General features: G+C 37.6%; 1 protein-coding gene across 2 annotated transcripts in view; it reads left to right on the top strand.

Moving 5' to 3' along the window:
- ALDH1A1 (aldehyde dehydrogenase 1 family, member A1) overlaps positions 1-13112 on the top strand; it is a 56261-nt gene that overhangs the window by 12345 nt on the left and 30804 nt on the right. Inside the window, exon 2 of one of the 2 annotated variants that reach the window (XM_006834920.1) lies at positions 8522-8626. In XM_006834920.1, coding sequence (XP_006834983.1) covers positions 8522-8626 — 105 coding nt within the window. Of the gene's footprint in view, positions 1-8521; positions 8627-13112 lie in introns of those variants that run through there. The other variant, XM_006834921.1, reaches the window with a different exon arrangement.

The raw sequence follows: 13112 nt of genomic DNA, 5'->3' as shown, positions 1-13112 counted from the left end.
CCAAGGGTGTAAATCTTTACAGGAGTAGAAAGCCTCATCTTTCTCCCGCGGAGCGGCTGGTAGTTTCGAACTGCTGACCTTAAGGTTCGCAGCCCGATTCTTAACCACTACGCTACCAGAGCTCCTTAGCAACTCTATATAGGGTTTCCAAAAAGCAGCTGATGAGCTTGAATAGCCGATCTTATAGATCAAACTGACTTTGCATCCAGCGCATTAACCCACAGTGCCACATCAGGACTACAGAGTATGCATGTTGTTGTTGTTGTTAAGTACTGTTGAGTCAGTTCAGACCCATAGCAACCCAGTATAGGGTTTCTAAGGAGCAACTGGTGAGCTTGAACCGCCGACCTAGCAGTTCAAACTGCATTGCAGTCTGGCACATTAACCCACAGCGCCACACCAGGATACATTGTTGTTGTTAAGTGCCGTCAAGTCAATTCCGACCCATAGCGACCCTATGTAGGGTTTCCGAGGAGCAGCTGCATATATAATTTTTATGCATGCTTATTGTGCCAGTGGTGACGATTGTATGCCATGGAGTTGATTCCAACTCATAGAGATCCTGTATAGGGTTTGCGAGGCTGTAAATCTTTAGTGGAGCAGCAAGCCTCATCTTTCTCCCTTGGAGCGGCAGATAGATTCAAACTGCTTACCTTGGGGTTAGCAGCCCAATGAATAACCCATTAGGACACCAGGGGGTATTATGTAAATATGCACTATTGTAAATATGGACTGTTGTAAATATACGCTACTGTAAATACGCACTATTCAAAACTAGTCCTGGTATGGTGCTGTAGAAACCAACCAGCCACTCCTTGAAAACCTTATCATGGGTTTCATTCAGTTGGAATTGACTCAATGGCATTTAACAACAATAACAATATCCTCCATTTAAAATTCATAAATAAAATAAATTCAAGGTAATAGTCAAAAGGACAGAAGAAATTTTGCTTTTGTAGCATGATGCCTTTCCCCTCAACTTGTTAAAGGCAAGCAGCAAATGGAAAATGAATGTTGTCACCATTTTAGATCATAGCCCCAAGCTTAAAATATGTTTTGTAATAAGTTTAATAGACATTCATTAGCCTACAATTCTCCATATAACCATTTTATATGGCTGCAGTAAGGATGGTTGTCTGAAAACATTGGATCACATGTTTAGCTGGAAGGCAAATGCCTAATGTGAAGCTAATAAAATTAAGACAAAAAGAAAAAGTAAGGTAGTTTCTACCAATAAATTCTCTTTAGCTATCAGGAAGGAAAGAGTAGAGAAGTACCTGGCATTATAGATCAGTATCTATGCTGAGTCCTCTTCCTGCTGGAAGGCCTCTGCGGACCAACATAGCATCCTTTATAACTTCAAGACTATACTGATATGTCACTCTAAAAATTTCTTGCCTTATCGCCAGATTATTAAAATAGTCTCCACACTAATCTCTTGAACTCTTTCAAATCAATTTTGAGTACCTTTCCAGTATTCCTGAAGCACTCATTTAGATTGTTTTACTTTCTTAAAATATCCTGAAGAAAGTCCAACTGTTGACTCTAACAGTCAATGTCCATTACAGATTGACTTTGTTTTCATTATTTGACCTTATGGAAAACTTATGTACACTAGAACTCTCAGTTTAGGGCTGATCTTTTACTGTATTACACATACCCTAAAATTGTTCTCTTCCTTTGTTCTCTGTCCTTTCTGTGAATTTAAATCTCATCCTTCTTCCAACCCATATCTCTCTCTTCCATGAGTTCCTCTATGTAATTAATTCATTGGAAAGTACAAAATTGGTCAGTTTTTTTTCTACAGCTGGTAGCGTAGTGGTTACGAATCGGGCTGCAAACCGTAAGGTCAGCAGTTCGAAACTACCAGCGGTTCCACGGGAGAAAGATGAGGCGTTCTGCTCCCGTAAAGATTTACAGCCTCGGAAACCCTGTGCAGGGTCGCTATGGGTCGGAACCGACTCCACGGCACATAACAACAACAACAACATTCTATATTGACTGGTCTTGATATAAACATGTTGTCCTCTTAGATTGTAAGTCCTTTGAGAAGACCCATGACTAACTCATCTTGAAATTTCCCAAAGTACCTTCCAAAGTATATCTCATATTTACCCACTGATTGACATACAATTGCCATACAGTAACACAGAAGTGATTGGTATTATGTTACTGTAAGCTCAAATCCAAACAAAAGCTGGGTACACAGTGTTCTTCTATATAAAAGGTTAAAACTGAATAATGCAAAGCAGTTCCTGGTAATTTGGCATTCTCTAAACTCATCTTTTCAGTTACCTTACATATACCAGATAAGCTTGCCTTATTTTTATAGGTTATTTACAAAATATTCACTGACTTTAATCTGAAAGATGAGTTATATGTACTGCTTATTATTTGCAAGATTTTTATAATGAAGCTAGATGGTACATATATTTTATAATGGATCTTCACCAAAATAAATTATATGAAAAAAGCAAAATAAAACTGATACTACCATAAAAACATATTGTTAAGAACAGGAACTTGCAAATTGACACAGCCCCAAGGGTAAGTTGCTCTGGTAGCATAGCGGTTACAAAACGGGCTGTTCACTTCAAGGTCAACAGAAAGATGAGGCTTTCTGCTCCAGTAAAGACTTGCAGCTTCAGAAACCCAGTGCAGGGTCACTATGAGTCAGAACCGACTCCACGGTACTTAACAACAACAACAACAACAACAACAACAACAGGGTAAGAGGACTTGGATAGAAACTGGAAGTCATACCACAGTTCTAATGTTGTTGTTTATAAGTATCACTGAGTCTGTTCTCATAGCAACCCTGTATAGGGTTTCTGAGGAGTAGCTGGTGAGTTTGAACTGCCAAATCTTGTAGCAAGCAGCCCAGTGCTTATCTTGGCAGTACCACAGAACATAACAAATGCTGTGTTTTGTTTTCATTAGATTTTTGGTGAAATTGTATTTTAAAACCATTGCTGTCGAGTTGATTTCGACTCATGGCCACCCTGGAAGACAGAGTTGAACTGCTACACGGGTTTTCCAAGACTGTGATATTTATGGGAACAGATTGCTACATCTTTCTCCCACAGAATGGCTGGTGGGTTTGAACCACTGACCTTATAGTTAACCACTGAATGTGTATAACTAAGGGTGGAATTCTGCTCTTATTCTAGCAAACTGAAACTTGTGTTCTCTTAACTCAGAGATTTAAAGTCTGAAGAGGTAAAACAATCTTTAAGGCAGGGAGAGAAGGTAGACTTAGCAAACGTGAGTAGATTTGATACAAATTTTCATAAGCTTGTTAAAGAAACTAGGGCAGGGAACTTGTTTTTTTTTTGTTTTGTTTTTTTGTTTGGAATTTGATATTAATAGATACCACAATTTAATACATGGCAGAATGCATAAGTGATTTAACAGTGGTTGTGGTGGGTTAAATGCTGTTAATTCCGTTCCAACTCATAACGACCTTTATGGGGTTTCTGAGGAGCAACTGGTAAGTTTGAAACGCCTTGTGGTTAACAGTCCAGTGCTTATCCTACAGTGTCACACCAGGACTCCTAAATGTTATAAGAAAGGAAAAAGAGACTAAATCCTATTCTAGTGCCTAGTGAAGGTCTCCTAAAGAAGATAACATATTAAGTAACATTTAAATTGTGAGTACAAGAAGATTGTGAAAGTCCAGTCTGAGGAAAAGCATGGAAAAAAGGTGTGGGGCAAAGAAGGCCTTGGTGTTTGAGACAATGTAATAACACTAAGACAAGGGCAAACTGAGAAACTTATAGAAGAAAAAGGTTGGAAAAGTATGTGGGAGACAAATCATCCAGACTTTGACATGGGAAAATGGCATAAATGTTCTGATGTGGACACAATCTAAATAGTGTTGTTTTAGGAAGATGATTGTGGTAAAGATTACATTTTAATGAGGCACAGGTCAGGGAGAACAGGGAGGGAGTTTTAATAGTATAGAAAATATGGAATAAAAGGGTAAGTTAGAGGTTCTATGTAATTAACAGGCTAAGTAAAGTGTGGTAAGAGAGAACAAGAGAGAAAATGTGCATGAACATATTTTAGAGCTTTAGTTTGGGGTAAGAACAGGAGAACCTTAGAGATGACAATGAATTCAATTGTAAATATATTGATTGAGGTATTTCCCAGGTGTCATGTGGGAAGAAAGTGCTAAGAGGTAAGGATTTGAGATGCATGAGAGAAAAGATTCTTCAATAATAATAGCACAAATTCTGTAAAAGTATTTCCTGACAGCTAGGTGTTGATTCACTCGAAGACACTTTGAACAAGTTACTATTTGGATTTCCACTAACTGTCTTCAAGTTGAACTAAGATACTGATGATTTTTCTCTAAGGATGATAGGGTGAATGTTATACTCTTCATCTGGATTCTGTTACTCTATCAGAGAATCAAGGTTTATTTGATATCCCGTATCTTTCTTATATAGGAGTACTGGTGTGGCAATGTGGGTTAATGTGCTGAATTGCAAAGTCAGTTTGAATCACAAGGTCAGCAGTTCAAGTTCACCAGCCACTCCCTGGAAACCCTATACAGGGTCGCTATGAGTCGGAACCAACTCTACAGCACTTAACAACACCAACAAAATGTTTCTTAACAGTACCATGTACATATCTTTACACATCTAATCTCTTTATGTAGACAATTTTGCACCTATCCCTACTTTATTTACACCCACATATTTTTTCCCGTCAATTCCTGATTACCTCTTTTGAACTACTCCGAATGTATAGGATAATGCTGTTTTATTGTATAATTAATTATACTAGATGAACAGTGGTACTGAGGAATAGGCATTGGGCTGCTAACTGCAAGGTAAGTAGTTAAAACCCACTAGCCACTCTGCAGGAGAAAACTGAGGCTATCTGTGACCATAAAGATGACAGTCTCAGAAACCCTATATAGGATTACCATGAGTCAAAATCGACTTGATAGCAGTGAGGTTTCTTTTTTTGTTTTATCCATGCATGACTGCTAGATAATGGGTTATTTTATTCTATTTTAAGTTATCTATTCAGTAGGCCAATCTGCTGCACAAGATCTTTTTAAAGTGTTGAAGAGCAAACATGTCAGCTTGAGGACTAAGGTGGGCCTGACCCAAGCCATGGTATTTTCAATAACCTCAAATGCGTGTGAAAGCTGAACAATGAATAAGGAAGACCTTAGAAGAATTGATGCTTTTGAGGTATGGTGTTGGAGGAGAATATCGAAAGTGCCATGGGCTGCCAATAGAACCAACAGATCCGTGTTGGAAGAAGTGCAGCCAGAGTGCTCCTTGGAGGCCAGGATGGTCAAACTTCGTTTCTCAAACTTCGGACATATTGTCAGGAGGGACCAGTCACTGGAGAAGCATATCATGTTTGGTAAGGTGGAGGGTCAGAGAAAGGAGGAAGACTCCCAGCTAAATGGATTAGCAAAGTAGCAACATCAGTGGGCTCAAGCGTGGCAACGGTAGTGAGGTTGGCCCAGGACCGGGCAGTGTTTCGTTCTGTTGTACATAGGGTTGCTATGAATCAGTACCAACTCCATGGCATCTAACAACAGCAACATTCAAGAAATGTTTTCTGATGTTTAAAGCCACAGGGGTTGGGACTGTGAGCTGAGGATAAACAAAAAAAAAACAAGACAAAAGAGTCTTTGACTTGATGGAGCTGACAGTGTAGGAGCAAAGGTAGACATTAACAAGATTACTGTATTTTTTAAAGTAATAAATTGCACCATAGAGAAAGTATTTCACAATAGAGAATTATGTTGTTTGAAATAGGTATTCAAAGCAATATTTTTCAGTCAGGCTGTCTCAATAATCTTGTTAATAAAACAGAATTAATTACATGCAAAAATTTCAGGATGTCTGGTAGCGTAGTGGTTACGAATCGGGCTGCGAACCTTAAGGTCAGCGGTTCGAAACTACCAGCCGCTCCACGGGAGAAAGATGAGGCTTTCTACTCCCGTAAGGATTTACACCCTCAGAAACCCTGTACAGGGTCGCTGTGGGTCGGAACTGACTCGACGGCACTTAACAACAACAACAAAATAGTAATATAAGTTTTACTAATTTTACAACATGAGAAACTTTATTATGGATACTGCATGATAAAATGTTAAGTGAAAAATTATATAGGGTAATTTAAAAGAATACCTTTATTTTAAGTATGTACAATGTAAGTAAACTAATTCTGCATCATTTCAGTAGATCAAACTGGGGAGTTCTTTAATAAGTAAATGATTTTTATTTACTGTGGCAGTTTATCTAAACCAAGGATGGGTGTGTTTCCATACATCCTCCCTCAGAGTCTCATTAAATATCAAGTAAGTGGATATCAGAGTAAAAATTTGTATTATTAACCTGGTGCATATATCACCTTTCCTTTTAAATTATGTATATTGACAGCCGTGATTCAAAATTCAATTGAATAGTTCATATTTTAATTTTTAAAAGGTAGCCAAAAGCTATGGAGTCCTGGTGTGCTGCTATGGGTAAATGTGCTGAACTGCAAAGTTGGTTTGAACTGCAAGGTCAGTGGTTCAAGCTCACCAGCTGCTCCTTGGAAACCCTATATAGGGTCGCTATGGGTCAGAACTGACTTGACTGCACCCATAGCAGCAGCAGAAAGTTGTAATAAAATAATATTCAACTCCACTCCTCATTATTCAATAACAAGAGAAAGGAGGCTAAACAAGGAATAAGGGAGTGAGAGGAGAGAGAAGCTCTGTCCCTTATCAGAAACAGATCGTAACTTTCATCACCACATGAAAGAGTGCTTCTTCATTTGACTTTGTCAAATATCCTTAGTAAAAAAGGTAAATGAGAAGATAGCATTCTGTTAAGTTCCTTGAGGCAACACTTATTTCAAAACTTGAAATTCAGACTTTTAAAGTGAAAGACTCTCCTTTCCAAGTGGTCCCATCTCTATGGCTCCTGCAAAGAAGTGTGGCGAGAAGAAGGGCCAATCTGCTGTCAACCAAGTGATGACCAGAGAGTACATGATCAACATTCATGCCCCTCGAGCACTCAAGGAGATTCATAAATTTTCCATGAAGGAGATGGGAACACCAGGCTCAACAAAGCTGTCTGGGCCAAAGGAATCAGGAAGGAACTATACCTTGTCTGTGTGCAGTTTTCAGAAAACACCGTGAGGATAAAGATTCGCCAAACAAGCTCGATACATTGGTAACCTAATTGCCTGTCACCAGTTTCAAAAACCTGCAATTAATGTGAATGAAAACTAACAGCTGCTTATCAAATAAATTTATAAATCTGCAAAAAAAAAAAACAAACAAAAGTAAAAGACTGGTGTGGCACTGTGTGATAAAGTACTGGACCATGAGGTCGGTTTGAACCACAAGATCAGCTGTCCAAACTCACCAGCCACTCCTTGAAAACCTTATACACGGTCGCTCTGAGTCGGAACCAACTTCACAGCACTTAACAATAACAATTCTTTTATAGTGTACACTTAATAAAACTCCACATTTTTGGGACCTCTCTTTCTTTAGATGTATGCTTCTAAAATGTACTAAAATGTACCACTAAAATCTAGTACTTGATTTCATCTGAAGACACGTGCATTTTTCAATCATAGCAAAAAAAGGAAAATGAAATTCTGTGTCTTTATAAAGGTCAATGAAAATGTAACTAGCCATTTATTTACTGTAGGATAAACACTAGACTGCTAACCGCAAGGTGGGTGGTTCAAACCCACCAACCAGTCCTTGAAAACCCTACACAGGGTCACTATGAGTCAGAACCTACTCAATGGCACTTAACAACAAAGCCATTTATTCTAAGAAAATTTAGTTTTAAATTCCCCAAAAGCTACCTTTCAAGCAGTGAAATAAAGGACCAGGAAATAATCATTTATGAGACCAAATCATTCCGTAGCCCTAAATAAGCCTGTTCAGAATCTGAAGTGGAAAATGGAGCAACTGATTCATAAGCCTCCAACGCTTCTGCTCTTGCCTCAAATTTAATGGCTTTTTCAGATAAAAGTGTCTTTTTCTAGATTACTTCCTTCAGTCTGTATTTTAAAGTATTGAAATAACCTCATACGTTCAAGAAATTTAAAAGCATTACTTTATTTCAATGTGTGTGTGTGTGTGTGTTCGTAAGTAAAATGTCTTAAACAACCAACATAAATCTTAGAGAGAAGAGGAATAAGGGGGAGAAGTTGTAATGCTTTAGTCTGTTTAAAAACAAAGCAAAATAAAACCCAATTGCATCAGGTCAATTCCTACTCATGTTCACCCAGTGTGTATCAGAGTAGACTGTGTTCCAGATGGTTCTCAATGGCTGATTTTCCAGAAGACCAGGGCTTTCTTCCAAGGTGTCTCTGGGTAGACTAGAACATCCAGCCTTTCAGTTAGTAACTGAGGGCATTAACCGTTTTCACCTATCAGGGACTCTTTGTTTATTAGCCATTGTGTAATGCTAGCTTTGTGAATCGTTTTAAAAATCGCACACTTAGATCCCTTTCTATTTATTTTATCTTTATCTTACAGATCTTCATAAACAATGAATGGCATAGTTCAGTGAGTGGCAAGAAATTTCCTGTCTTCAATCCAGCAAATGAGGAGAAACTCTGTGAGGTTGAAGCAGGAGATAAGGTAAGTTCCCTAGCACTGGCTTCATTTTATGTCAGATTGCTGTGTGTCTCCCTAGTCTGAGGCCCCAAACTCCATTGTTAGTTTAAGTAGTCATGTCATTAAAACATAATGGGACTGTCTGGGAATTTTCCTAAATCCTGCTTGAAACATAGAAGGCACTCAGTAACCATTTATTAATGATGAACTTATCCTTCGGGTGGTCTGTTTGACTCTTTTTAATGCTAATTTTTCTTAAGGTAGTATTTAAATTTTCTGTACAAACTGCATAAGACAGAATTGATCATTGATTTCAATTTATTAGTATTAAATTGTTCTTATCAAATTGCTAGATGAAACAGAAAAGGCAATAATCTTATTTTTAAAACCATATGCTGAAATTATTTCATTAAATCCTTTGAGTTCATATTAATGCCTTTTAAATTTTTTAGATGAGTCCACATGAATATTAAATTTAGTATTGTTGCTCACTAGCTAATAGTGATAAAAAAAAGAACAAAAATCAAGTTAGTGTAGTAACTGAAAATAAATAAATAAAAGCTCTTAGTGTTGTTTTAGTTAATATTCAAAGTAACCCTAAGAAAAAGTTGTTACTTAACCCTTTTTTAGAAATGATGATGAAAGGGCAGAAGGTATAGGTTGTGAAACTTAAGGTAATACTGCTAATAAATGATGAAATCAACATTCAAATGCTGTTCTTCTGACCCCCAAACATGCGACTTGTAGAGCTATTATCTTACCTTGTGATTATTATAAAACTAAGATAATGTGATTATTAAATAATCTAAGACACGGTGATATTAAATAACCTCAAGGATGGAGCAAGTGAAAATGTTTAGAAATTTTATCTGAGCACATAACATAAAAGCATATTTGTTCCTACATCTAATTTAAAATAATTTTTCCATCCTTTAGTTGTTCAGATGTTACTAAGCTTCAAATTGCTGTAACATGAAATACGGTTAGATAAATTTCCTTTTTGCTGTGTGAAAAGATCCTTGGGAGAAGTCAGTAAAACCTAAGGATCAGATCATTCATTACACTCTGTTTTAATTAATTGTAGAAATCACATGTTTCAGACCTCTAATTTTTTTTTTCAATAATTAGAATACTAGTTTTAATTTAAAAGGAATGTGGTTACCCAAATAGCTAAGAGTTTGACTGTTAACTGGAAGCCTGGTGATATGAACCCACCCCACAGCTCTCTGGCAGAAAGGTCTAGCAATCTGATTGATGTCTTAAAGACGACAGCTTGAAAACCCCTATGGGAAGTTCTACTCTGCCACGTTGGGGTTTCTATGCTCAATGGCACCTAATAATAACAACAACAATATTAATGCACTAAAGTAACTCAGACCTATTTCATGATAGCAATTGACTTTTAGACTTAGGGAAGGCTTCCAGATTCTGGCTGCGGTATTATCAGAATGAAGTAAGACTGACATGTAGAGGGCAGTGTTTAAACACATGAGTCAGCAGATTGAGACCATTCCGAAGAAAGGTTACCTAACAGAATGTGGAAATTATCAAACGCTGTTATTAACACAACCCACAAGTAAAAATTTTCTGAAGACAATTAAAAAATGGTTGCAGCAGCGCATCAACAGGCAGATGCCAGAAATTCAAGTTGAATTCAGAAGAGGACACAGAATGAGGGATACCTTTGCTGACATCAGATGGGTCTTGGCTGAAAGCAGAAAATACTAGAAAGATGTTTGCAAAAGCATTCAACTTTAAGGATCATGACAAACGATGGATAACAGTAAGATGAATGGGAATTCTAGAACATTTACTTGTGCTTATGTTGTTCTTAAGTACTGATAAATAGAGAAAAGATTGAAATGTCAAGGATTTCATTTTACTTGGATCCACAATCAATGGCCATGAAACCAATAGTCAAAAAATCAAACAATATATTGCACTGGACACATGTGCTGCAAAAGCCCATTTTAAAGTGTTAAAGAGCAAAGATGTCATTTTAAGGATCCAGGTGTGACTGACGCAAGCAATGGTATTTTCAATTGTCTCATGTACATGTGAACAATGAATAAGGAAGACCAAGAAAAATTGATACATCTGCATTATGGTGTTGGTAAAGAATACTGAGAGTTCCATGGATTGTCAAGAGATCAAACGGATATGTCTTGGAAAAAGTACAGCCAGAAGACTCCTTAGAAGCAAGGATGGCAAGACTTAATCTCATGTACTTTGGACATGTAATGAGGAGGGACTAGTCTCTGGAAAAAGGAGCTCTGGTAGCATAGTGGTTACGAATTGGGCTGCGAACCGCAAGGTCAGCAGTTCGAAACTACCAGCTGTTCTGCGGGAGAAAGATGAGGCTTTCTGCTCCCGTAAAGATGTATAACCTCGGACTCTGTACAGGGTCACTATGAGTCAGAACCAACTCCGTGGCACATTACAACAACAAGTCTCTGGAAAAGGTCATCATGCTTGATAAAGTAGAGAGTCAGCGAAAAGGAGGAAGACCCCCAAGAACGATGGGTTGACACAGTGACTGCAAAAAATGGGCTTAAGTATAACAGTAATTATGAGGATGGCAAAAGACCAGGCAATGTTTCATTCCACTGTGTATTGGGATTCTATGAGTCAGTGACAATTCCAGGATACCTAACAACAGCATGCTGTTAATGAGGTAGCATTAGAGATAGTTATGTTAACAAGACAGGACACAATCTATAGGATTAGGTTGTATCTTGAGTCAATCTTTTTTGAGGTATAAAAGATTAAGCAAGCAAACAGAGATCTTGGAGTGACCTCCTAACTACCAGAGAAGAGCCAGGAGTAGAGCATGCATGTCCTTTAGAGCCAGGGTCCCTATGCTGAGAATCCCCTAGAGCAAGGAGAAGATTGATGCCAAGACACAAGGAGATCTCCAAGGAATGCTGGGCCTGCAGATGGTGAGAGAAGACAAGGAGATTCCTCTAGAGCTGACAAAGAAAGCCTTCCCTTAAAGCTGATGCCCTGGATTTGGAGTTCTAGATTTTCTAAACTGTGGGAGAATGAATTTGTTTGCTAAAGTCATCGGCTTGTGGTATTGCTATTATACCAACACTGGATAACGATGACATTGATCTTTTTATCAGAGACTCTAGTGATTCACCCAATATTACATGACCTCAAATGCCCCTGTAGTTGCTTGAGTTGCTCTGGGAAATGTGTGAAAAGCAATAAAGGGCAAGGTGAGGACAGAATATGTCCCTGACAGCTGTCTACGCTTCTCTGCAGTCAAGAAGGAAGTTGCAGATCTATTTTCAGTTTGCAGTTAACAAGAGAGAAAATATTCCTGATGTTTTAGCTATGGCATCTTGAACATCAAGCTCTGCCACTGGTTTCTAGGATTTGTTTCATCAGTAAAACTATACCTATGGTTCCAAATGAAATCATTTAAGGTAGTCAGAGGATGCTCTGGGTACTGTTTGTGGGATATATCTTCTTTCTAGTAAGTGACAGTTGATCATATCCTAACCCTTCTAAACGTTTCTCATGAATTTACTCTGTGTGCATTGATAGTTAATTCTGCTCAGAAAAGAGCAGGGCTGACTGCACACATGTAGATTAAGGACACTCATTAACATACAGCAAAGCTTCAAATCCCATCTCACCGCTACACTTGTTGGCAGATATTTGATCACACAAATTAAATTGTTCATGGTATAAACTGCCCGTGGAAAGCAACACTTTGCTTAACATTCAATACCCTTATGGCCTATTTCTTTTGGAATGTGCTACTAACTTTTCTTTTTAAATCATTATTTCTGTTCTCACCACTTTGCAAACAAATATATAGTAAGCAACAGAACTATTTAGTGAAAGGTACAAATCCAGTAAATTACATAGTCACAGTAAACCTAATATTCTGGAACTAACTCTTTTTAGATAATGAGCCAAGAGAGTTTAGTGATTTAATTTATGAGTAGAATGGTGCTAACAATGGGCTGTATACCGCCTTTCCATGGTATTATAAAGAAAGGAGGAGTGGCAAGAACAAACGGAGGTTACAAAGCAAAGCACAGATGTGGGTGGGAACTGTTTTCTTTTCACTTCAGTGGTTCTTTTAGACTATATTGACTAATCCTAAAAACTGCTTTTAATACTAATGCATGACCTAACAAATGCTTGTTGAGGATCAAAGCAAATGTCCATTAAAGTGCCTATGACAGGTGTAAATGTAAAACTGGTCTGATAACTAGTTTCTCCATTTCTAAATGAATTTGATGTGGAAATGTACAATCATGGAGTAATTAAAGAGTTCAGACCTTGTTTAACCATGATTAAGAAACATTGGCTGTTTTGTCATCATTTCAATTGTGCTCATGTATTCAAGCTTGTAGTCTCCTTGCTTTTTAAAAAAAATTTTAAGCATTATAGGTCAAAGATGTTACTGATGATGGAAAATATGAGTTAAGATATAAAACTGTTTTTCTGATTAATTTCTAAACTGTTATTCTAGGAAGTGCCTGAAGTAAAA

Source organism: Chrysochloris asiatica, unplaced genomic scaffold (assembly GCF_000296735.1).
Source record: "Chrysochloris asiatica unplaced genomic scaffold, ChrAsi1.0 scaffold00014, whole genome shotgun sequence".
Taxonomy (NCBI): domain Eukaryota; kingdom Metazoa; phylum Chordata; class Mammalia; order Afrosoricida; family Chrysochloridae; genus Chrysochloris; species Chrysochloris asiatica.
Note: the sequence above shows the minus strand (reverse complement) of the source record. Positions and strands in the feature narration are given on the sequence as shown.